This window comes from Carcharodon carcharias, chromosome 11 (genome assembly GCF_017639515.1).
Source record: "Carcharodon carcharias isolate sCarCar2 chromosome 11, sCarCar2.pri, whole genome shotgun sequence".
Lineage (NCBI taxonomy): Eukaryota > Metazoa > Chordata > Chondrichthyes > Lamniformes > Lamnidae > Carcharodon > Carcharodon carcharias.
In genome coordinates, this window is record NC_054477.1 from 61,440,883 (window position 1) to 61,465,109 (window position 24,227).

The window sequence follows — 24,227 nt, forward strand, 5'->3', positions numbered from 1 at the left end:
TGGAAATTTTGCCGGTCTGTCAAATTTTCCATCCCACCTGTGACGATTCCTGCTGTGGGCGGGACTGGAAAATCCCAGCAAAAGGATCTAAATAAAGCTTTAAAGAGATCTCACTGCACCATGCCAACCATAAAAGGAATTTTGCCACAGCTTGCCAAGGCAAAGATCATTACTACCCTAGATGTGAAGGATGATTACTGACAAGTGAAGTTGGTTGAAAGCAGCAGCTTTCTTACTACCTTCTGTGCACTGTTCAGGAGATACAGATGGTTGTGCATGCCATTTGGTATTTCCACAGCTCCAGAAGAGTATCAATGCAGACAGCATGAGATAGTCAGTGATCTCCCTGGTATGGAAGCCATTGTGGATGATCTGCTAGTCTTTGGATGGGGAGACACAATGGAAGAAGCCATAGCTGACCTCAAGCAGAATAGTGCAACTGTTAGAGAGAGTTCGCCACATGAACCTGAAGCTGAACAAGAAAAAATTGCAACTGAAAATGCCTGATGTCAAGCAAAAGATCTTCACCCAGATCCTGACAAGGTGAGAGCTGTAGCAACAGTGCAGCGACCAACAGATGTGAAAGCAGTGGAATGATTTGTGGAATTCATGAACTACTGAGCAAAATCTTTGCCTAATTTGTCGTCAAGAGTATGAACCCTCACGCAAGCTCACTGCCAAGGATATGCAGTGATATTGGGGCATAGAACAAGAAGCAGCGGTCATCAGAATCAAACAGTTAGTGATGACAATGCCAGTGCTGAAGTAATATGATGTTGATGATGAAGTCACCTTGCACTGTGATGCCAGCGAGATAGGTCTCTGAGCAGCCCTAATGCAGCAAGGACAGCCAGTTGCATTTGCATCCAGGGCGTTAATGCAAACTGAATGACGCTACGCTCAGATTGAGAAAGAATGTCTGGCTATTGTTTTTGCTTATGAGCATTTTTGTCAGTACCTGCTTGGGAGAGACAACCTAACAGTGGAGTCTGACCACAGGCCAATTCAAAGCAAATTTTCTCAAATCGTTACTATCTGCTCCGGAACGACTGTAAAGCATGTTATTTCATTTACAGAGATATCATCTGGACATGACATACAAGCAAGGGAAACAGATACACATTGCTGACATCCTGTTGGGAGCAGCACTCCCAGTGAAGAAAGTCGAGGATGCTACAACAGAATGTGAAATTTTCCAGATTTAACGTGAAGCAGCAGTTCAACATGCTCAGGAAGTCATCAACCCAGCAGAGACATTGAATCTGACAGACAAGCACCTTGCTCAAATCAAGCAAATTACCCAGCAAGATGCAACTCTCCAAGTGCTGCAAGAAGTAGAGATGAAAGGATGCCTGAGAGCATCAAGGACACACCTGCGGTTACGAGCATATTGGGCATACCGACATAAATTGATAGCCCAAGATGGCAATGTGTACAAAGGAAATAGAGTCATTATTCCTAAGGAAATGAGAGGAGAGATGCTGAAGCACATCCATGCAAGCCATTAAGGAATTGAATCGAGTCTGAGGAAGGCAAGAGAAGCGCTCTACTGGCCAAACCTGAACAATGAAATTAAAGACCACATCAGCCAGTGCGGTGCTTGTAACAAGTACCAAGCTAAAAAAGCTAGAGAGCTGCTGATGATACATGACATCCCAGACAGACCATGGATGAAGCTGGGATTAGACTTCTTCACATTAGCAGGAACTTATCACCATAGACTACTATTCTGACTACTGGGAGTTAGACCAGCTGACTTCAATGATGGCCAGTGAGCTAGTCGAATGCGTGAAAGCACACTTCAGTCATTACGGTATTCCAAACATTGTGATGAGTGACAATGGCCCTTAGCTCACGAGTGAAGAATTCAACCACTTCACAAAGGATTGGGAAATTCAACACTATACATCACCTCTGCACTTTCTCCAGTTGAATGGAAGGGCTGAGACGGCAGTGAAAATTGCCAAAGGAATCATCAAGAAATTGAGCAAATCTAGCACAGATATATACAAGGCAATCCTCAAGTGGAGAAGCACGCTGACTGAAAGCATGGAAAATAGTCCATGTCGCACCCAAACTATTCTTCCAGTAGCAAAAAAGCTACTGAAGCCAGAAGTAGTGACAGGCGTGAGTGGAAAAATTAAGGTGAAACGGCAGAAAGCCAAATTTCATTTTGACAAGACTGCCAAGCCATTTCCAGAATTGAGCATTGGAAAGCCTGTCAGTCTACAAAGCTTCAATGCTCTCAACAGGAGTCAGCCCATGTGGCAACTTGGGAAATGCATGTGGCAGTTGTCATCACGATCGTACGCAGTGGAAGTGATCGACCAAATATACCGGCACAACCACAGGCATATACAAACAACTAGAGAAGCTTCACTGCAGGGGCTGACCTAGAAGATGGGATCTCACCAGCTGCACAGAGTACAGAATGACCATCAGCCCCAGAGGTCCACTGGTCCCCAAAAACAGAAATAGAACAAAAGTAAGTGTTATCATGGCAACAAGTGCCATGGGAATTACGATCGCTGGAGAAGGAACATCACCCAGATGAACACCCAATGATAACACGCCTGCATCCATTAAGAGACCTGCATGATTTAACGACTATGTATGCATTGCATTTGCAACAATCGATCAGAATAGCGAACAGTTTGTTAATGCAGAAGAATAGTTGTGGCATAGTGGATAAATTGGGTAACTCACAGTTACACATGATAGTGCATGCAAATCTGTCTTTTGTTCTTTATGAAAGAGGGGATGTTTCGGTTTTGAAATGCATTCACTACTACGTTATTATCTTGCCTGCTATAGTCATGTGACCTGTGCCTCATGGCAGAGGGGGGAACCATCTTACACTCAATTCAATAAAGACATTAATCTAGAAACACTGAAGTCTTTGAACTTGTAACAGGAGGATATGCTGTTTCATGGTATTGGGGTAATGTACCATTAAATTCTTTAAGGCAATATGCAAAGGGTCATTCCAATAGCTAATAACAGTTACTTCTACATCAGCAGTCCACTTAGCAGGACTGTAATGCCAAAGCCAATTTTAAACAGAGTGGTCTGGATTATATGCTGAGGACAGGCTTCCCGCACCCCAGTGTAAATGCTTTGGAAGCGAGCAGGCCCCTGCTTAGCTGCCTTGTCCCACTTTAAGCTTTTGGACGACCGGCCTTTAATTTGTACAGGGCATGATTTCTGTCCATCTCCAGGAGGAAGTTCTGCCTCAAAGAGCTGCTTGCTAATTGGAGGCCAGCAGCTCTACCCACCAGCAGGGCTAGCAGGAGTGCTGGCCACTGCTGATAATGCAGGTAGGCCAAGGAGATGGCATTAAGCAATGGACCTGGACATTCAGGTAAGTCTGGGATCTTGCTGTGGCCAGTTGGACAGGTCTTGGGGATGGTTGGAGTGGGGGTGGATGGTGGGAAGCATGTTGACAGGGCAGGAGTAGAGTGGATACAGGGAGACAAAATTGGGGTGGGACCTCCAATTGACATCGGGGCCCCGGAAAGAAACATCCCTCCTTTAACTAACCAGCAGACTGCAGGGTTAAACCTGCTGGCCTGAACATTGAGTGTCAGCCTCTCCTTCCACCCATTAAATCAGAATGGCATTGAGATGAAGCCTTTAACTGGGCATTCATTTTCCACTCATTTGGGCCCCAGACAGGTGATCCACCCATACCTCCCATGCCACTCATAAAGTCGCAATGGGGGGCGGGAGATGAGGAGATGACAAACGCACTGCAGATGGCACGGCACCCTAACTTATGGGTCCAACCGCCTGCTTTCCCACCCGCAGGTGGCCCGTAAAATTCAGCTCAGTGAATGGCTTTGTTGACTGTATCTTAGTGGTATGCAGCTGGAATCCTGCTTCATTCTGAGAGATACAGGATATGGACTGCTGATTAAAATTGATTTTGGCTCTAGGGATATTTGCCAACTCTTTGCATGAATTCAGTCTCTGGGGGTTGATTTTGACCTGATGTTAATGGCCTCAAAGTGGGGTCAGTGACTTCAACACCCCACTAACACTCGCGATAATATAACCAGTTCTATTTTAAAAGCATCCTACATCTGTGTGACCAATCCTTCCACCTGATTCAAGGGCTTAGACTCTTTTTAATATGGAAATTGGTACCCAATGCCATAAATAGGATCCAATTACCATTTCAGGTAGAACTGTTTGGACCATCAAAGACAATGTAGGAGGCCTGCCAAAAGTAAATGTTAAATTCACTTTGGGGGTCAGGGATGAGCAGGAGGGCCCATTGTCACTCTATGACCCCCCTTGATACCTCATCAAATACCCAACTCCCTGTCCCCAACTTGCCTTCCTGGTGGCAGCTCTGGCCCGGTTTCCCTTGCTGAAACGCAAGCTTTGTTGGGATGCCTAGATGCTCACCTGGCAAATGTAAAGGAGAGCCTTAAAATCACTGGGACCACCATCTCTTAATTGGTGGACGGGTGTACTCTGCCGTTGAACATTTCAAAATTCAAAATAGACCACACTATATCAAATAATTGATCATTTTATTATAATAGAGAAATTGCCTCGAGGGAGATGGAGTGAGTCCATAAATCAAGATCTCTTGGCCATGCAGTAAAGTTTTAATTTAATTATTTCAATGCACCAGTATTCAAGCATTTGACACCTAAATAAAATGTTATATCTAGTAGCACAATCTAGGTAAGAATATTCCAGTTTCCAGTAGGTTTTAAAACCTTTGCTGATTCCTGGTTTGAGAACCTTTAGTGGTTTGCAGTTAGTGTTAATCAAATTCCAAGGGCTGCATACAAATACTCTCCTGTGGATATGCATGGTAGTATGTCAGGTACAGAAATTTCCAAAAATGCAAACAGACCAACAAACTAAGACGTGACAAGTTCTGTTTGAATGTACAAGGTACAGTGCAGCACTTTGGAGAATTATGTTGACAAGAGCTGACATCTAGTGTTGATTCACAGTAGCTTACAAGGTAATAATGCTTTTGCAATTTTTATCACCTGCAATGTTGATTCTGCTGCTCCGCTTGTCAAACTATGTTAGTGTATGAGGGAGGGAAGGAACTTCTTGTCACTTTTCTCACCTTCCCTGAAAGCATCAACTGTTTGCTGAGGTACAATTGCATAGGTGCAAAGGTCCTCATGTGCATTTCCAAATGGCTATTATTTATGTCAGTCTGGGCAGTAAATATTTGAAAAAGTTTTGTCTGTGGGGGTGCCTCGCAAGTGTTATTGGATACAAATCAGGGATGGAAACCCTGGATGTTTTTTCCCTTGCTTCCACATGTGCTGAGGGCAATTGTAGCACTTTACCACAATGAGATCAGCTAATTCAGCACATACTGGAGATCAAAACTAGGGCTTTCCTGATCTATTTGGTTAGCTACTCATTAAATAAACTTGCTGTATCATTTAGGATTCTTTAAATAGATTGGGTTTGATTCAGGGGGCTCAATTTTAACTCTGTGTGATTGGGTGGATTTTGAATGAGTTAAAATCTTGCCCAGGGTTTCTGACTTCTACTAGAGCTGTGGTGGACACCCAGAAGAAATCCCATGGAACTGCGACAACTTGAAATTTCAGTTTGATTCAAATTAATCAATTGCACATGTACCTTAATTATGAATCACAATTCAAATATGTGACATTTGTGCTCCCCCAACCCCAGCAATGGTCAAACATACCTGTTGATGCTCCTTGTTCACACATGAGAAAAGGCCATCTGGTTCTAGTGAAGAGGCTTTTCCAGTGTCCATGGAACCACATTCCAATGTAAGTCAGCACACTCCGGGAAGCAGAATGCTGAAAAAATAAAATCTTACTTCTGTTCCAGTGCCTGTGAGTTACAGTTCTTTCACATTCTTGGAAGAATTGCTCTAAGTTTCTGCCTCTACCTGCGTATTACGCCAATAAGTAAACTTCACATTTTTCAATGTTTGAATTAAATGAACTGACATATTCTCTTTTGGTACAGTTGTGGAATTTGCATTATTTTTAGCTATATTGATGTAACTACAAAATTTGTTTTGCTGCTTGCAGGATACACAGCTGTTTAAACATTACAAAAATATGATTAATTTTAGAGGACAAGGAAACCCTCAGTTTATGATGAAATGTGTTAACCCAATCGAGGTAAGAAAAACCAATGGAGTAATATTATGGGGTCTTCAAGAGCAGCAAATGTGGCAGACGGATTGACTTAATTAGACGGGAGCTGAAATTTCACTTCCCGAAAGCGGGTGCAAATTTAGAAATTAACTCAGCAGCGTGTTTGTAGCAGGTCAGGCTTCACACCGTCCTGTGGCAGGTTCCTATTTGTAATACATTTAAATGCCATGAGTTTTCAAACTTTTTATAATTACTTACGATCTTCGCAATTTAGTCAGCGGCACACAAGAATCTCATGGTACCCAGTTCATGTTTGTTTAAAGGTAATGCAGCAGCCGACTTTGTGCAGTTGTGTCTGAAGTCAGCAGTTTTCCTTGTTGAACTCTGCAACACAAGGGAGGGGAGCAGAAGAATGGCAGCTTGCATGGAGACTTGGGACAGGCAAGGTCAAGCCAGTAGTGAAGGAAGTGTGTGGAGTGGGATCGGGGCATGGAGGATTGGAAGATGGATCCAAGGACAGAGGGTGGGATCAGGGCTTGAAGGAGTGAAATGGGAAGGGTTTTGCATCCTGGGTGTAGTGGATGTTGGTGGAAACAATCAGTCGTGGTAAGAATATGAGGGGCCTAAAGGGTGGTGTCAGTACTGTCCACTTGTGGTTCTATCTATGGATGTTAGCTGGCAGAGTCCTTATGGGACTTTGCTTCCACCTACAACTTTTCAATTATCCCTGCAGAGAGTGATCTCAGATAATGTCCTTTACAGTGCATAGAATGGACGGCCAACTGAACCTGAGTGGCCAATACAACACTGGATACAAATATGAAAATTTAATAAAGATTGAACAAAAAGCATAATATTGTTTCTTTGAGAATAAAGAAATGTCCCTAACTCCTTTGTAACCATTAATCTGCCAATGATGAGGCGTGCCAGTACATTTAGCTCTGTGACTAAGTTAATCTCAACAAATAATGGTGGTGCACACATGAATAAAGTGAATCCAAAGCAATGCAAAACATTTACAAGTGAAATTTAAATTTAAGAAACATCTTTGTCACCTTTCGCTCTCAATAAGTCTTTTATGTTAATAGCAATGGAGTTGGGCAGGAAAGTTGTGGCCATGATGAACAGCATCCCTGTTTGTCCAGAAGGCTCTTTTATAGCCCACCCATACCTGCTGCAATGTCAGCTGATGGCAGGTTTCACCACTGAAAATCTTACCCTGCCGCATGCTTGCACATGTCCTTGCCACTGGCACGTTAAATTTTAATTGGAACCACATGGGAACCAGCAAAAAGCAAGAGAATGGAAGTGGCATCCTCTTTCTGTCCTGCCATTGGAAACAGTACGCCAGAGTTAAAAATCTGCTCCATGTGTGCTTAAAACTATCAGATTTTATCACAGATCTTTAGACATTCAACACTAAAAATAAAATGGATGGCTATATAATCTCTATCTTACTTTGGCCATACGTCATTTATTTTTCCATTATTTCACACCAATAATCTACGAAATAAAAAGACCTTTAGATGTTTCAACAAGTTTTTAATTTTTCTAAAAGTTTGCAAATCTCCGTTGTTGGAAAAATGAAGTACATGATTTATATATTTTAAAATATAACTTGTAGTTTTAGGAATTAATATTTTAACTGTAGAAAATGAGGGCATTTGATTGAAAAACTGTTCAACAATTCTGATATACATGCAACTCAAACAAGCCTGGGTTTATTACACTTAAAAACTAATCTGTGTTTGTTATGCAAGGTCAGAATTGTTGGTGAAAAAACTTGAACAATGAATGATCCATCACTAAGCTTATAATGTGGCCAGGGAGTCTGGAGAAAGAGTCGTAAAGCTTCATTAACAATATAAATTATTCAGATGGGTTGCAGAATCAAAGAGTTGTGTTGAAGATAAAATATTTTGTTTGCATTTCTGTTTCAATCATCCCAAAGCGTGTCATGTTGTCATAGAGATAATGATTCAGGGTGAAATCTTGGTTAGGAGGCTCTTTTGTTTAAATTATCAGTGTGTTTTTGCTGCCAGAAGCAGGCAGTTCAGTTTAGAATTCATGAGGGGGATAAAAGCTGGAAGATTTGCCTGGTTTGAACCTTGAGGAAGAAATCTACAGTGGCCCTCACAGAGTCTTGTGGAAGAAAGCACTCAACTTGAATAGTTATCTTAGAAAGAGCTGTGGAGAAGCTGTGGGAGCAGACTGGGAAAAAGAGGTCTATGTATGTCCAAAGCCAGGACAAGGAGCTGAAGAGTCAATAGTCACAAGGTTTTTAAAGAAAATAGGAGGGTCTCTTAGCCAAAAGCTAATGGAAGGATCCCCATTATTCATGTACCTTGGAGAAAGCTGGAATACTGAGGAGAATTAAAGTAAGTTCCAGAGGACTGTGGCATACCTTTGGGTTGGTCCCAGGAAAAGTGAATGAACCTCAAAGATTTTTGTAATGCATAAGAGAACCCTTGGGGGAAGCAAAAAGTAAAACTGCATTCATAGCATAAACATCTATAAATTATAGTGTTAATGGGGTTCGCTTTGTTTAAATTTTATATTCAATAAAGTTTGTTTTTGTTTGAAAAAACATGAAAACTTGTGACGTAGTTCTTTTGGTTAATCACTGGATATTCGGATTTCTCTTTAAACGTTAACAGGATCGTAACATTGCTATTGATGTTGGTGAACCTGACTGTATATATGAAGAGATGCTAATAAAGATTTAGAATGTTAACCCAGAAAAACAAGATTATTTCCTGAAAATCTCGTAACGTCCCTAAAATATGGAAACCCAACAGCTAAACCCAGATGGGGACTGTAGGACCCAGGAGGTGAGTGTATTTTCACTTACTTGCTGGATCCAATGTGCCTGCCAGGGCAACACCCTGCAATTGGGCACTCTGCCCCCATCCTTCCAACATCCTCCCTGACAATTTCTTTCTCCACCCAGATTCCAGGATCTGACCACTTCCTCTTCCTGGGACTTCGGGATCATGCCCCCAGTGCAGATCGATCACCACCCCCTTCCCCAGTCGTACCCCAGGATTGACTATCACCTCACCTGGATCATGATCATGCTCATGCTCACCCCACCGAAAACACCCCACCCCACCTGGATCAGCTCCAACCACTCCAGATTTTCCACCCTCCCACAGGGAAGTGGGCATACCTTGTCCTGCCGCCTCCGTCATACGATTCCCTGCCCAACCAGGGTTGGGATGATCCAGGTGGGATAAAAACCTCAGGTGCTACTATGCAACTTGTTAGCTTTGCCATTGGCTTAACTTCAGTCTGTTGTCCTTTCCTCTGCTAGCAATATTCACCTCCAGCCACATGACCTAAACTTTAACAAATGTTAAATTCAGTGGTTGCAGCCAGTTGAATAATGCCTTCCCTTATCATAATTTGATATCATGAGTTTAAGCAGTCTTTCCTCTCAAGGCGCAGGCTAGGAACATGTCAATGGTAGGTTAAGAGAGGGTGGGACAAATGGAAAGGTATTTTGCAGGATTGGAAGTGAGCACAGAGGTGGGCAGGAGGAAAAAATTAATGTCATGGCCCAGTTTGTCAGCACTATCCTGCCCCCAGGCTATTTTCCTGGAGACGGGGTCAGAGTCGGTGGGGGTACTTGCCCACGAGGTAGGGTAGCCAAGTAATGGGAATTAAAGGCTAATTAAGGCCTATTGTCCGAGGCCAATTGGAAGGGGACATAGAGCCTGCCCTTAATTGGATGGTGAGCATGCCCTCTGGCCACTAATTGGCCAATTCAAGAAAAATCACTGTCAGCTGACTATTCCCCACAGAGTGGGCTGAATTTTATGCTGATCAGGTGGGCGCATGCCCAACCCAATCAGGTGTGAAATCACGTGAAATGATATCGGCCGAGTGTCCCAATGTAATCTCGCACTCTGCGCGATATTTTGGTGGGCGAGTGTCGGAGCCATGCCCACCATCAATTAAAAGACCACTTAAGGCCATTAAAAAGGTAAAACAGCAAGATTTCGCACTGTCTGTGCGATTTCACGCTCATTGCACAGGCAAAACGGGCAGGTGGGCAGCCAACATTTTGCAAAACCTGATCCAAGTGCAGGATTAAAAAAAGGTCAGCAGCATTGTCATCGTGAGTAGTGAGGAGTTTTGAAGGTAGTTTGCCACTGGTTGCTTACTGATACTTCAGGGCTTCATTGTTAGGATTTTCAGGCTGCATGTGAAGATTCATTGGTGTCTTCAAGGCCCCTGGAGGATTTTGACCGTGTGGACCCTTCCAGGTATCTGACAGCTTTCTGTTGCCATAGTAATGGGGATTCTGGTCTCCATTGGTGGCACCTCCTCTGAGGAGGAAGAGAGGGGCAGAAGGGAGAGGAGGCCGAGGTGTCCCTATGCAGCTTCCAGGGGAGCAACCTGTGGGCGGAGAGGCGCAGGCATTTGGAGTGCAGGGCCAGCAGGGAGACCAAGGCAGAAGGGGCTGCAGAAGATGCCATTATCCTGCTGCCAGGGTTTACAGGTGGCCATGCAGCTACCTCAATATGTTCAACGTGCAATGCCAAGGGAAGCTCCGCCTCGCTAGGGAGACTGTGACCTCCATTTGTTATATCGTTGGGCCCGAGATCACCTCAACTATGTGGGTGGACACCTCATGCCAGTGTCTCTGAAGGTCACGGTTGTCCTCAACTTCTGTGCCTCCAGCTCTTTCCAGGGCTCAGTGGGGGATCTGTGTGGAGTCTCCCAATCAGCTGTCCACAGTTGCGTCAAGCTGGTGACTGAAGCTCTGTTCAGTTGGGTCATGATATTTATTCATTTCTGTACGGATGAGGCCAGCCAGGCTGAGTGAGCCAGAGGGTTTGCAGTGATTGCTGGGTTCCCCAGCATCCAGGGTGCCATTGACTGCACACGTGGCCATCAAGGCACCAGCAGGTCAGCTGAGTTTGTCAACAGGAAGGGGTTCCATTCCATGAACACGCAGATGGTTTGTGACTACAGGAAGTATATTCTGCAAGTCTGTGCAAGGTACTCTGGCACCGTCCATGATGCTTACACTCAGACACTTGCAGGTGCCGAGGTTGTTCATGGCTCCAGTGCGGCTGGATGGATGGCTGCTGGGTAACAAGGGCTATCCGTTGAAAAGGTGGCTTGTGATGCCTCTCTGCCACCCAAGAACAGAGGCAGAGCAGCGTTATAATGGGAGTCATGCCTCTACAAGGGCAGTGATAGGGAGGACCATAGGTCTTCTGCAATTGCGCTTCTGATGCCTGGACCGTTCAGGGGGAGCACTGCAATGCCCCCCAGTGCAGATGTCCCTGATAGTGGTTGCATGCTGCGCTTTCCACAATCTGGCATTGAAAAAGGGGGACCCAATGCAGGAAGAGGATCTTGAGGCAGCTGCACAGGCCACAGACGATCAATCCAGCAGTGAGTCAGAAGAGGAGCATGATGAGGAGAACGTTGAGGGCATGGAGATGGACGTCAGTAACCTGCAGAGAGGCAGGGACACCAGGGGTGCCTTGATCTAATGCTCCTTCAGCTAGGCTGCCGAAGATCTGTTCCTACCTCATGCCAGGGCTGCCGCCTCCATCCAGGATGTCCGTAATGCCCCTGTCATGTGAACCCAAAGTCCACCCAATGCCTGTGCATAAAGTTTAGAGCCACTCATGTCCAGCATTACATACAGGCGTACCCTGCACCGAGAATAACAGGTGAAGCATATTCAGGCCATTACAGCAAAAGCAAATTTAATGTTATTGTCACATTCAAATCACACTGACATGACCATTACTGGTGTTGATGTCCACACCAGTAGATATATATGCTAAACGTAACTGAACAAAAAATCACCCATTAACTGTGATAAAAACAAAAAACTGCGGATGCTGGAAATCCAAAACAAAAACAGAAATACCTGGAAAAACTCAGCAAGTCTGGCAGCATCAATGGAGAAGAGCAAAGTTGACGTTTCGAGTCCTCATGACCCTTAAACAGAACTAAGTAAAAATAGGGAAGGGGGTGAAATACAAGCTGGTTTGGTTGGTGTTGTTGGGACAAGCAAGCAGTGATAGGAGGAGATAACCAAAAGATGTCACAGACGAAAGAACAAAGAGGTGTTGAAGGTGGTGATATTATCTAAAAGAATGTGCTAATTAAGAGTGGAGAGCAGGACAAGCAAGGTAGCTCTAGTGGGGTTAGGGTGAAATAAGCGATGGGTGGAATACATTTAAAAATAATGGAAATAGGTGGGAAAAGAAAAATCTATATAAGTTACTGGAAAAAACAAAAAGGAGGGGGAAGAAATGGAAAGGGGGTGGGGATGGAGGAGGGAGTTCAACATCTAAAGTTGTTGAACTCAATATTCAGTCCGGAAGGCTGTAAAGTACCTAGTTGGAGGATGAGGTGTCGTACCTCCACTTTGTGTTGAGCTTCACTGGAACAATGCAGCAAGCCAAGCACAGACATGTGAGCAAGAGAGCAGGGAGGTCTGGGTGATGCTTGCGGACAGACCGAAGGTGTTCTGCCAAGCGGTCACCCAATCTGCGTTTGCATGGGGAGGTGCCGTAGGAGGGGGTTGAGGAGTAGGGGGTGATGGAGGAGTGGACCAGGGTGTCGTGGAGGGAACAATCCCTACGGAATGCCGCCGGGGGTTGAAGGGAAGATGTGTTTGCTGGTGGCATCATGCTGGAGTTGGCGGAAATGGCGGAGGATGATCCTTTGAATGCGGAGGCTGGTGGGGTGATAAGTGAGGACAAGGGGGACCCTATCATGTTTCCGGGAGGGAGGAGAAGGCGTGAGGGCGGATGCGCGGGAGATGGGCCGGACATGGTTGAGGGCCAAATCAACTACCGTCGGTGGAAATCCTCGGTTAAGGAAGGAGGACATGTCAGAGGAATTGTTTTTAAAGGTAGCATCATCAGAACAGATGTGACGGAGGCGAAGGAACTGAGAGAATGGGATGGAGTCCTTACAGGAAGCGGGGTGTGAGGAGCTGTAGTCGAGGTAGCTGTGGGAGTCGGTAGGCTTGTAATGGATATTAGTGGACAGTCTATCACCAGAAATTGAGATAGAGAGGTCAAGGAAGGGAAGGGAAGTGTCAGAGATGGACCATGTGAAAATGGGATGGGTGGAGATTGGAAGCAAAATGAATAAATTTTTCCAGGTTCCGACGAGAGCATGAAGTGGCACTGAAGTAATCATCAATGTACCGGAGAAAGAATTGTGGGAGGGGGCCGGAGTAGGACTGGAACAAGGAATGTTCCACATGCCCCATAAAGAGACAGGCATAGCTGGGGCCCATGCGGGTACCCATAGCCACACCTTTTATTTGGAGGAAGTGAGAGGAGTTAAAGGAGAAATTGTTCAGTGTGAGAACAAGTTCAGCCAGACGGAGGAGAGTAGTGGTGGAAGGGGATTGTTTGGGCCTCTGTTCGAGGAAGAAGCTGAGAGCCCTCAGACCATCCTGGTTGGGGATGGAGTTGTAGAGGGATTGGACGTCCATGGTGAAGAGGTGGCGGTGGGGGTCAGGGATCTGGAAATTGTTGATGTGACGTAAGGTGTCAGAGAAATCATGGATGTAGGTGGGAAGGGACTGGACAAGGGGAGAGAGAAGGGAGTCAAGATAGCGAGAAATGAGTTCTGTGGGGCAGGAACAGGCTGACACGATCGGTCTGCCGGGACAGTTCTGTTTGTGGATTTTGGGTAGGAGGTAGAAGCGGGCCGTCCAAGGTTGAGCAATTATCAGGTTGGAAGCTGTGGAAGGAAGATCTCCAGAGGAGATGAGGTCAGTGACAGTCCTGGAAACAATGGCTTGATGTTCAGTGGTGGGGTCATGGTCCAGGGAGAGTTAGGAGGAAGTGTCTGCGAGTTGATGCTCAGCCTCCGCGAGGTAGAGGTCAGTGTGCCAGACAACAACAGCACCACCCTTGTCAGCAGATTTGATGACAATATTAGGGTTGGACCTGAGAAAACGGAGTGCAGTAAATTCAGAGAGGGACAGGTTAGAATGGATGAGAGGAGCAGAGAAATTGAGACAACTAATATCACGCCGACAGTTCTCAATGAAAAGATTAGGAGAAGGTAAGAATCCAGAGGGAGGGGTCCAGGTGGAGGGAGAATATTGGAGGTCGGTAAAAGGATCCGTTGAACAGGGAGAGGACTCCTGCCCAAAGAAATGAGCACGGAGACGAAGACGGCGGAAGGAGAATTCAGCATCGTGCCGAGCCCGAAATTCATTGAGATGAGGTCGTAAGGGTATGAAACTAAGTCCTTTGCTGAGCACTGAACATTCAGCGTCGGAGAGGGGAAGGTCAGGGGGTATGGTGAATACACAGCCGGGGCTGGGATTGGAAGAAAGGGTGGGGACGAAGGGACAGGCAGGGGTGGAGGGTCCTAGATGGGTGTTGGTGTCGATGAGTTGTGGGAGCTTGTGTTCCTTAGCACTTGAGAGAAAGAGAAAAAGTTTCTTGTTGAGGCGTCGGATGAGACAAAGAATAAAATGAAACTGGGGGCACGCGCACCTGTGAACTGTCCCTCTTGTGCTCATGGTGCCTTAAACTTACATTTGTGAGTGCTACATCTTGGTGCCTGTCACTTAGCTGGCAGTGGCATTGGAGACAGCCTGCTGATTCTGGTGTCTTGTAGGCCTTGATGACCTTGGGGTCGTCCTCTGGCCAGTGGAGCCTGTGCTGGCGACGCCTGGGAAGGAGTGGCCAGTGCCACAGCTGGCATCTCCCCAGTCATCGCAGCCTCATCAGATGCCACCGTCACTGGCAGAGGAGCGGAGGAGCTGCTACCGTCATCCAGAGTCCACTAAGAAGAGCCCGCAGAGACAACAAGCAGGTTGTGCACCAACATAAAGTCACTCTGAATCTCCCTGCTCACCATTGAAGGACAGGCACCTAGCTGGGATACTGTGTGCCTCATCCATCTCCAAAACTGGCACTGACCACCTGAGATTATTGCCTGTGTGAGGGCTTGCAGGTCTGAGCGCAACCCCAAGAACCCCTGATTCTCTCCCTGGAGCTGCCTCTCCATGAGAGTCGCCACCCTCTCAATGGAGGAGGCAGTGCGCTTGGCGATGAGGGTCAATGCAGTGCTCATGCTCCGCATGGGCTCCCCCACAACAGAGACCATGGCACGCATACCCTCATGGATCTCCACCAGATCCTCCCGCACATCCTGCTGGACATCCAGCATCTACCACCTAATGGATAACTCCAGAGGCTCATCATCTGCCTTTGACCCAGCATCATCCTGGTCCCTAGCAATCCTCCGAGTGCCGGCGCCCTGGGCACTTTCTGTCTCTGCCTGCACCTCAAGCGAGTGTGAAGTGCCCTCACCAATGCGCACCAAAAATGTAGCTGAAGATCTAATGCCCACAAAGGTGCTGGTATCTGTGTTGGTGCCTGGTTCTGAGTGTGGATGTGAAGCAGATGAAGCCCAATGGTCCTGTGGCATCAGAGGTGGCCCTTCTGGATCCTGAGAATACGTGCATACCGGCGAATCAAAGGGAGAACAAGGACATGCTGTTAGTTAAAGTCATTACTCTGTCAGTGTGCATGCCAGACACCCTAGTGAGACAATGGAGATCTGCATCACGGTGCCATTGTCCTTCAATGATCAATGGGGACTCCAGCTTTGAGGTTCCCATACATGAAGAAACTATACTAGAATGGTTGCACAAGCCGAAACTCTCACCTCTGTGCACTGCACTCTTACCTTTGTCTGACACCCCAGTCTCTCCGCGGCCAGCTCTATGGGGAGTGTGCCAGCTCTCCAGCTCCAGGGCATCCTGCTCGAACCTGGTCAGCAGCAGCAGGTTGGGTGAGCCTCCGCCTGTCTGTGATCTCTCCAACTGGTTATGGCTTGTCTTCTCCTGAAAGGACAAGGAGCATTGATTAGTCCACTCTCTATCTGAAGCTCCATTGCAGCCTCGCCAACCCCACCCAAGGAACATCTGCAAGGTCACATCTGAGTCGTGACCCTCGAGCCACAAGGCATTCGGTCCAAGCTGCCAGGGCTAACCCCCTTGGCCAGCTTCGGCGTCATTGACAGTTGGCACTCAGACTCTAACAGCCCTGAGCTCCACAGGGGGACAGCCAGTCCTTAACACTTCACCACACTGATCCATGCCAACATGGTACTCACCCTTCCTGTGTGCAGCAGGTCATTGAATCTCTTGCAGCACTGCACCCATATGCGCTGCACAATGTCATGGCTGCTGACCTGGGTGCCACCTGCTCCCAGGCTTTCTTTGTCAGATGTGGTGGCCTCCTCCTTCTGTCCCTTGGCACAAGGGTGTCTTGCCTGGCAGCCACCTCCTCCAGGAGGAGAGCAAGGCACTCGTCAGAAAAGTGCGGGACCAAGTGTCCACTCAACCTAACCTCCCGCCTGGCGTCTCCAGCTGCTGTCGAGGTCATTAGTGCCGTCTCCACAATGCAGATTGTATGCTTCTATACTGGCGGCCTTCAAGTGGCTGCCTGTGCCATTTTTAAACTGGTCGCCGGGTTGCCATTGGACCCAGTGGTGACCGGCCCCCTGCCCAGCCCTTCCCAACCATTGGGAAGCCGTGTTTCATGCTGGATAGGCATTAAATGGTCAGCCAACGTGAAATCGCGGTCATAGGCTGACCGTGATCGGGGGCCTGTTTCCCGGCCATTCATGCTCGCCCGCTGAGCTGAAAATTAGGCCAATGTGTGGTTGTTGATCCCCATTTGATCCCAATGTCAGGGCCCCAACCCAAAACCCTGCGTATTATCCTACTCACAAATATCAACAGAAGGTTCTCTGGTATATTTACATTTTCATACTCTGTCTCTCTTTTTGGATGTTTAGGGTTCCTGTGCATTTTAATAATTTCCTGTGTCTTAAATAAAATATTGTCACAATTAGCATTTGTTGCAATGTATTTTGATAAGTTGACTGATGTCAAATACTGAATTGTGACTCTGCTACACAGTTAAATTTAAAATATCATACAGATGAGGATTCTAGAAAGTTTACACAGTGTAACCTATATTCATTGCTACTACATATTCACAGGCAGAATTACTGGACAGTGCTGCTGGTGTTCATGTCCGATTCAGACTGGGAGGAGTAAGTGATCCTTGTTTGCTTTTGAACTGATAGAAATTTCACTGTTGGCCATTCCAGTTTATTGATGCTGTTGTATATTGGGAGTTATGTATGTTTGTTAGTGGGATTAGTTCATATTGAAATGACTACCGTGAAATTATGTTAACATGCAAGGCCAAAAAATGGCTACACTTTAAATTGGATCTTGCCTGCTCTCCAGCACTGATGCTGTTGAAGGACGCAGGGTCAGCTGATGGCACTTAATCTATATTAGCAGTGCCTACCAATTCCCAAACACTGAAAATTCAGTGTGACTTTCCTATCCTGAGGACGCCAAGTTCCCTCACCCAGTCCTATCAAAATAACCATTGCCATATGTTTGGGGTCCAGGCCATGATCCTGATCTGCATCTTTACCCTGGTAAAGACCCCTACTGCCCATCACGAAGCTCTTTCACTCAGTGCACCAATCTCCAAATGTACAGTGGATGCCTATAAGGAGGGCAACATGGGAACTGCTTTTGTTTCGGTGACTTTCTTCAGGATGGATGAAGACTCTGCCCCAAAGTAGGGCACCTAGAACAGACCCAAGGCTGGCATTTCTGGGTACAGGGAGAATTAGTGCCAGTTCTGGCAGAAGTCCACAGGAGTTATGACGGGAGCCAAAAGGAGCAGTCACGTAACTTTGGTCCCTAGATTTAGCTGCATAGTTAAATAATTTCACCAAGGCAAGAAAAATCCCCACCTGAAACAGATTTAATTTTAACAAAAATTACATGAATGAATGTTTTTAAAATTTGAGGTACTCGCAACAACAGATTACAGCATCCGCACAAATTTGCCGAAGTTCGCAAAGTCACTATTGTCAGCACTGTAGTCTAAATAGTGCATCTGCCATTGTTTGAACTATCTAATGGAAGTCTGCGTGTGCATGTTAGCAACAAAACTTGCTTGTGAATTGTATTCAGTTCCAAGGCAGATATTTTCAGAAAAAAAGGGCATCAGAAACTGAGCTTACATTTACTGTGTCAGATATGGCTCACATGGTTGCAAATTTGCCTTTGAACCAGAAAGCTGTAGGTTCAAGTGCCACTCCAGGTCTTAAGCACAAAAATCAGTGCTGATACTCCAGTGTAGTACTGAGGGACAGCTGCACTGTCAGAGCTGCTCACTTTTAGTTGAGAGGTAAACTGAGGTCCAATCTGCCTTCTCATGTGGACATAAAAAATGCCATGGCACTATTTCAAATAAGAGCCAAGGAGTTATCCTTGGTGTCTTGCCTAATATTTATCCCTCTACCGACATCACAAAAGCAAATTCTGGCCATTATCACATTGCTGTTTGTGGAGTTTGCAGTACACAAATGGCTGCCACATTTCCCGAATTACAGCGCTTCAAAAGTACGTCATATAAATTGTTTTGGGATGTCTTGAGGTCGTGAAAAAGTGCTAACCAAATGCGGTCTTTTTTTTTCATCCTGCTCTGGTTTATAGGAAACATTTCCTCCAAAAGTCTACTACAAAATATTCACTCATCGACCAATCGTGGATATATGTGCAAACAGTCCCAAAGATTATACTCATCCTGCTGTCAAACAGAAACTACCCAGGCAAATTCACAACCGTAACCCTGTAAAAAATCAGGAAGATAATCGCAGTGGATGGTACAAGCGAATGGAGAATAATGACTGGAGAAGTCTTTCGGAGAAGGTAAAGAAGCAATTTTCCAATCGCTAAAAGAAATAAACTGAATGTAAATAACCTGCTAGGAGATCTCAGTTTACAGGGCTATTGATCTAACAATTGAGATGTGTGCAGGAATTGTTTGGATGAGCATAACTGTGATGGACAAACATTAGGCAAAAAAAAAGACTTGGATTGTTAAATTAGTTCAGGGATCTTCTCTTTTTGTTGGAATGCACTTAATGTTCTAAGTGGACATAAGCAGAGGACAGATCAATACAGAAGAATTTAATTTAGGGGATTGGACCTAAATTGAGTGATGAGAATTAGGGTATGTGAGGTTCATCCATAAGTGAAATGCTGTTAACTGAGTGTATATGACTTTCACCATGCGGCAGGCTGGTGAAGCTGAGTATATGTGAAGCCTCATCCTGAAGTGCCTGGATTTTGCTCCAGGGAGGTGATGGTGAACTGTCAGCATTCTCTGTCATTACCTCCCTGAAGCTGACCACAACTTAAGAATGTCAAGTGCATGTAGATTAGCATGAAAACCCTGAAGTTGCAACCCTGAGGCAATGCCTCAGCCAATCAGAGTTAACTTACCAACCAATCAGCACCCTTTTCTCCTGTAGTATAAATTGTTGCGATCATTTGAAATTTGGTATTGTTGCATTTGTTCTGACGAGTGCTAGATGAAAATTTTTGGTGACATGTCTCTCTCTTTTCAGCAATATTCAAGTTCTGTTCTACCAAGCAACTTTTGTGGATAACATTAACTCAAGCTGGATAGGATTTTCTTCTATTGAGTCATAAGGCAGAGATAACACATGCATCATGGACTATTACATAGAATTAGATAGAAAGTACAACATAGAAACAGGTGGTTCAATCTAACCAATCATTCATACCCTCCATATAGGCAATAATCCTAATCCCATGTCCCCATCCTATACCCATTTACCTTTATTCCTGTTTTCCTTCAACTGCCTATTTTAACTCATTGTTAACTGTGTACATGGTCGCTTCTTCAATCATTAACTGCACTACCTCATAAATCACCTCATAAAAAAAGTTTCTGTTACTGTCTAGGGGTCCTTTAGTGAATCACATTAAGCCTACATAGTGCCATAAATGAATTCCTCCTCCATTCCAATGTTTATTCATCCAATTGGGTTGGGGTGGGGGGAACTAACACAGATTGCACAGGTTTGTCTTGGTAAAAAAGGGCAAAGCATAAATCAAATGAGAGTGTGCACGAACAAAGTAGCATTATTTGTGTTTTTTTATTTACTAAACAACTAAAAAAGCCTTCATAGCATGGCACCAGTTTGTCAAACAATAGCATCAGTGAAATGCAATCTTGAATTTTGGCTGGAACTATTTTTGAATGCTCCTAACAACAAATAAACAGAAGAGTAGTGGTAGGATCTTACTTACATTTAGCTGTAACCATAATACCACAGGATTAATCTTATGTACACTCAGTTGTCTTTTTATTACCTTAGAATTAACCTTATTTATATACACTCAGCTATAACCATCCTCCCTCAGGATTAACTTTATATATGCTCATTAGACACCACCTGTGACTGGTACTTACACAGCTCTTATGTTATCATACAATCTCAACATGTTGGCCCAGAGTTTGTGGTCAGTGGTCTCTGGCAAGAATTTCACCTCCATCACAATGCAGTGGTACTGCAACTGATGGCAGCATTCTTTATGGGCATTCCCAGTCGGAACTTGGAATGTTGTCATCAGGCTATCCAAGTAGCCACTCACATTAAAGGATTTTTACAGACACACAAACAGGAAACAAAAAGCACTAAAATAAAATCACTTTAAAAAATTTTTTGCATTGTGCAAATTAAAGATTGGGACACACATCTGTGATGAATGTAAAAGCTAAAATATTTTAAAACATATTTTGAAAAATTAATAAATTTAGCTTCAAAAATCTACTAGCTAATTATTTAACAGCATTCCAGAAATATATAGGACAGAAATTTTCCCCTTGTTGAGTGGGCATGGTGGGCAGTCCTGGGTGCGGCTGTGAAACCAATCGCCGCCCGCCATTGGGCTCCAACCACAGTTTCACGCTGGCTGGCCAATTAACAGTCAGCCAGCATGAAATGGCCGCTGAGAGCCTCAGCACTCCCTGGGTGGGGGTGGGAGGAGCGCAAGCGCTTAGGTGTGTGCATGTGCGGGGGAGCGTGCTGTGACAGCTCCCTGAAAGCACAGAGCTGCCTCAGGGACCAGATGGATTTTAAATGCAAAAATAAACTTTTAACATACAAGATAAACATGTCCCCACATGTGGCTCAGTCACATGAAGACAGACACGTGAAAAAGGATGTTAAAAATTCTTTATTCTTTTTAGTAAGCACTGAAACCTCATCCCATCCGCGGGTGAGGTTTTGTTAAAAATGCAAAGGCCGCCTGGCTGATTTGCCCGCCCACTAATCGAACATTGAGCGGGCAGCAAAAAATGCAGCTTTATTAGTTACTTAAGGACTTAATAGGCCTCTCAATTGCTGGCGGGCATACAGCCGCATCTCGCACGCGCCTGCCAACCAAATGATTGCGAGAGTGCGCGATAACGTTGGGACGCTCACCCAATGTCATCGCGCACTATTTCACTCCCGTTCAGGTCGGGAGCATGCCCCCACTTAAGATGAAAAGTTCTGCCCATAATTATTTTTCAGGGTCAGTTCTGTTGTTCATCCAATTTTATTAATTACAACTCTGTTAAAAACTCAGTTAAACCCGATTGAACAAGCTGTAGCTTTATGTGAGGTTTCTAACAGTGATATGGGAGCAATAAAGTTGAAGTTCTAACTGATTCAGTGCTTTCAGGCTCCGGAGGTGGTTCACAGTGCAGCCTGTGTCAGAACGCTGAGTGATAGAAAGCAACAGGGGATTAGAGGTTCCCCAAGCTCCAGGTAATTCAAAAAGGTGCAAGACTTGAACATATTCCTTTTGTTTGCAGAGAACTGGTCCATGCAAACTAGCTTGCCTGATTATCTTAAATTGGTTGTTAGTATAGATATTAGGGCACTCAGGATTATTCAGTAAGTGCTGCCCAATCGCGGAATCATATCTCACAGTAGGCGTTTTGTTTTAGGTTTTGCAAGCACGAGCTGGTTGAGTACGTTCTGTACTCTGTCTTTTACAAACAACCGAAGGAATTTGAACAACGGGTTAGGCAAACCATTTCATGCTGCTACTTTACAGTGGCTACACAAGTGTTTTTTTCTGCAAACAGGATGCTGCTGTTAGTCCAAAAAGACATTCTGTCTACCACACAATTGAGCAACATCGTGTATGAATTTCAGTGCCAGTGCAACACCAGGTACATAGGCCGTATGCCCCAGCGATTGGCTGATTGAATTAAACAGCATATTCCTTTGGTTATTCGTACTAGGCAGTGTACAGACCATACTGAACCAGACTCTACTTGCAAAATTCAAGACAAGTCGTCTACTGTTAGTTGTGATTCCACAATTGGGCAACACTTGCTGAACAATCCTGAGTGCACTAATAGCTACACTAACAACCTATTTAAGGTTAACAGTCAAGCTCATAAGATGGTTCATTTACACTCACTATACATTCATATGAAGGGACCCATTCTTTCAAATAAAAGGAATATGTGCAAGCCTTGGGGAACCTATAGTTCCCCTTGTTTTCTCCATGGCAATGCCTCAGCCAATCAGAATTGACTTCCCAACCAATCAGCACCTTTTTCTCCTGTAGTATAAATTGTGATTGTTTGAACTTTGGGATGCTTACATTGGTCCCAATGACCCCAAGATGAAAAGCTTCGGGAACATATCTCTCTTTTCAGCAATATTCATGCATGAGAGTTTTATTCATTAATTGGATATTCAATAACTTTATTTCATTTTTTGTTCAGTGCTTTGTAACCACTACTGATTATATGGAGTTTGAGCCTAACAGAAAGACAACAACATTTCATCATTGCAAACTCCAGAGAAGGCAAGAGGTCGTGAGAAAGCGAAAGCAAAGAAAAATTGAATGGATGAAAAAGATGTGAGTTTTAACCAGTATATGCAACCATTAGAAGCAATAGGTAGTCCTGGAGTTCCTAACCTTTGCTGGAGACAAAGAAAAACATTCAAAGTTAGACATTGTGCCTGCTACCCAACTGAAGTTTCAGCAATCTTTAGCAAAATGTTAAAGGACTGAGGAAAGGCAGTTATTACTTGCACCACTTTATTTTTCATCTCTCTCAGTTTTCTTCTCTCTCACCTCACCAGAAAGTGATTGATTCTTTGCAAGGACAGTAGTTGCTCGCTGACTCTTACCCAAACAATTATCATTCATATTTGAGTCATAACGTTGAGTGCGATCTTACTCTTGAGATCAGTCATTTGTTGACCTCGGCATGCTAGGCTTACCTCAACATGCGTCATTTCACACTCGAGCGGGTCAGGCGCTGAGTCAATGAATGACGGATCTTATATCTCAAATTCACCTTTTCACACTATCCTAATACCCCTAAATTCCCTTAGTTTCCAAAATCATTATTGATCTCTGACTTGAATATGCTCAGCGATTAAACATCCACAATCCACGCAAATTCCATAGATCCACAAATGAAACTGACTTAGATGGGATGTCCCTCAAGTCATTTGGCATAAGCCAAGGGCAAAATTTTAGCTCAGCGGGCGGGTGCATGCCCGACCCGTTCGAGTGTGAAATGATGCGCGTTGAGGTCAGCATAGCATGCCGACATCAACGAACAGTCGCAGTTCGGTCAGCGGGCGCATGCCGGAGTCAGCAGCGTGCTCACCGACAATTAAAAGGCCTATTAAGGCCAGTAGACAATCAATTAACTTAAATTTTTTGCTGCCCATCCAACCTTACGGTGGGCAGGCAGATGAAGAGGCCAAGCAGCCTTTGCATTTTTTTGGAAACCTCATTAAAGGGTGGGTTGAAGTTTCCAAAAGCAAATAAAAATAAGATAAAAGCTTTGAAATTTAATTAATAACATGTCCCTGCTCATGTGACAGAGTCACATGAGGGGACATGTTTCATTGCATTTCTATTTTCCTTAATTTTTTTATAACTCCTCATCTCCCTGAGGCAGCTCCATGCCTCAGGGTGATTATGAAGTGCGTGAAGGTCATACTTGCCCCGCTCGCCCTTCTCTCCCACCCGCACAGGCAGCACTGAGCGTGGTTGCTCGCATTTCACACTCGGTGGACCTTAATTGGCCCACCAGTGTGAAATTACCCTCCAGTCCAGATTGCGGGCAGCGGTCAGCTTCCCAACCGCCCGTTCCCTGTCAAGCCTGCCCAATATGGGTGAAATTCCGCCCCAGGAATTGGTGCCTTTACCCAGTG

The 24,227-nt window shown here is 45.0% G+C and overlaps 1 protein-coding gene across 1 annotated transcript in view; it reads left to right on the plus strand.

Moving 5' to 3' along the window:
- The window catches only part of c11h11orf65 (chromosome 11 C11orf65 homolog), a 78,357-nt gene that overhangs the window by 34,255 nt on the left and 19,875 nt on the right, over positions 1 to 24,227 (plus strand). Inside the window, exons 4-5 of the mRNA XM_041199032.1 lie at positions 18,670 to 18,885; positions 22,775 to 22,911. Coding sequence (XP_041054966.1) covers positions 18,670 to 18,885; positions 22,775 to 22,911 — 353 coding nt within the window. The remainder of the gene's footprint in view (positions 1 to 18,669; positions 18,886 to 22,774; positions 22,912 to 24,227) is intronic.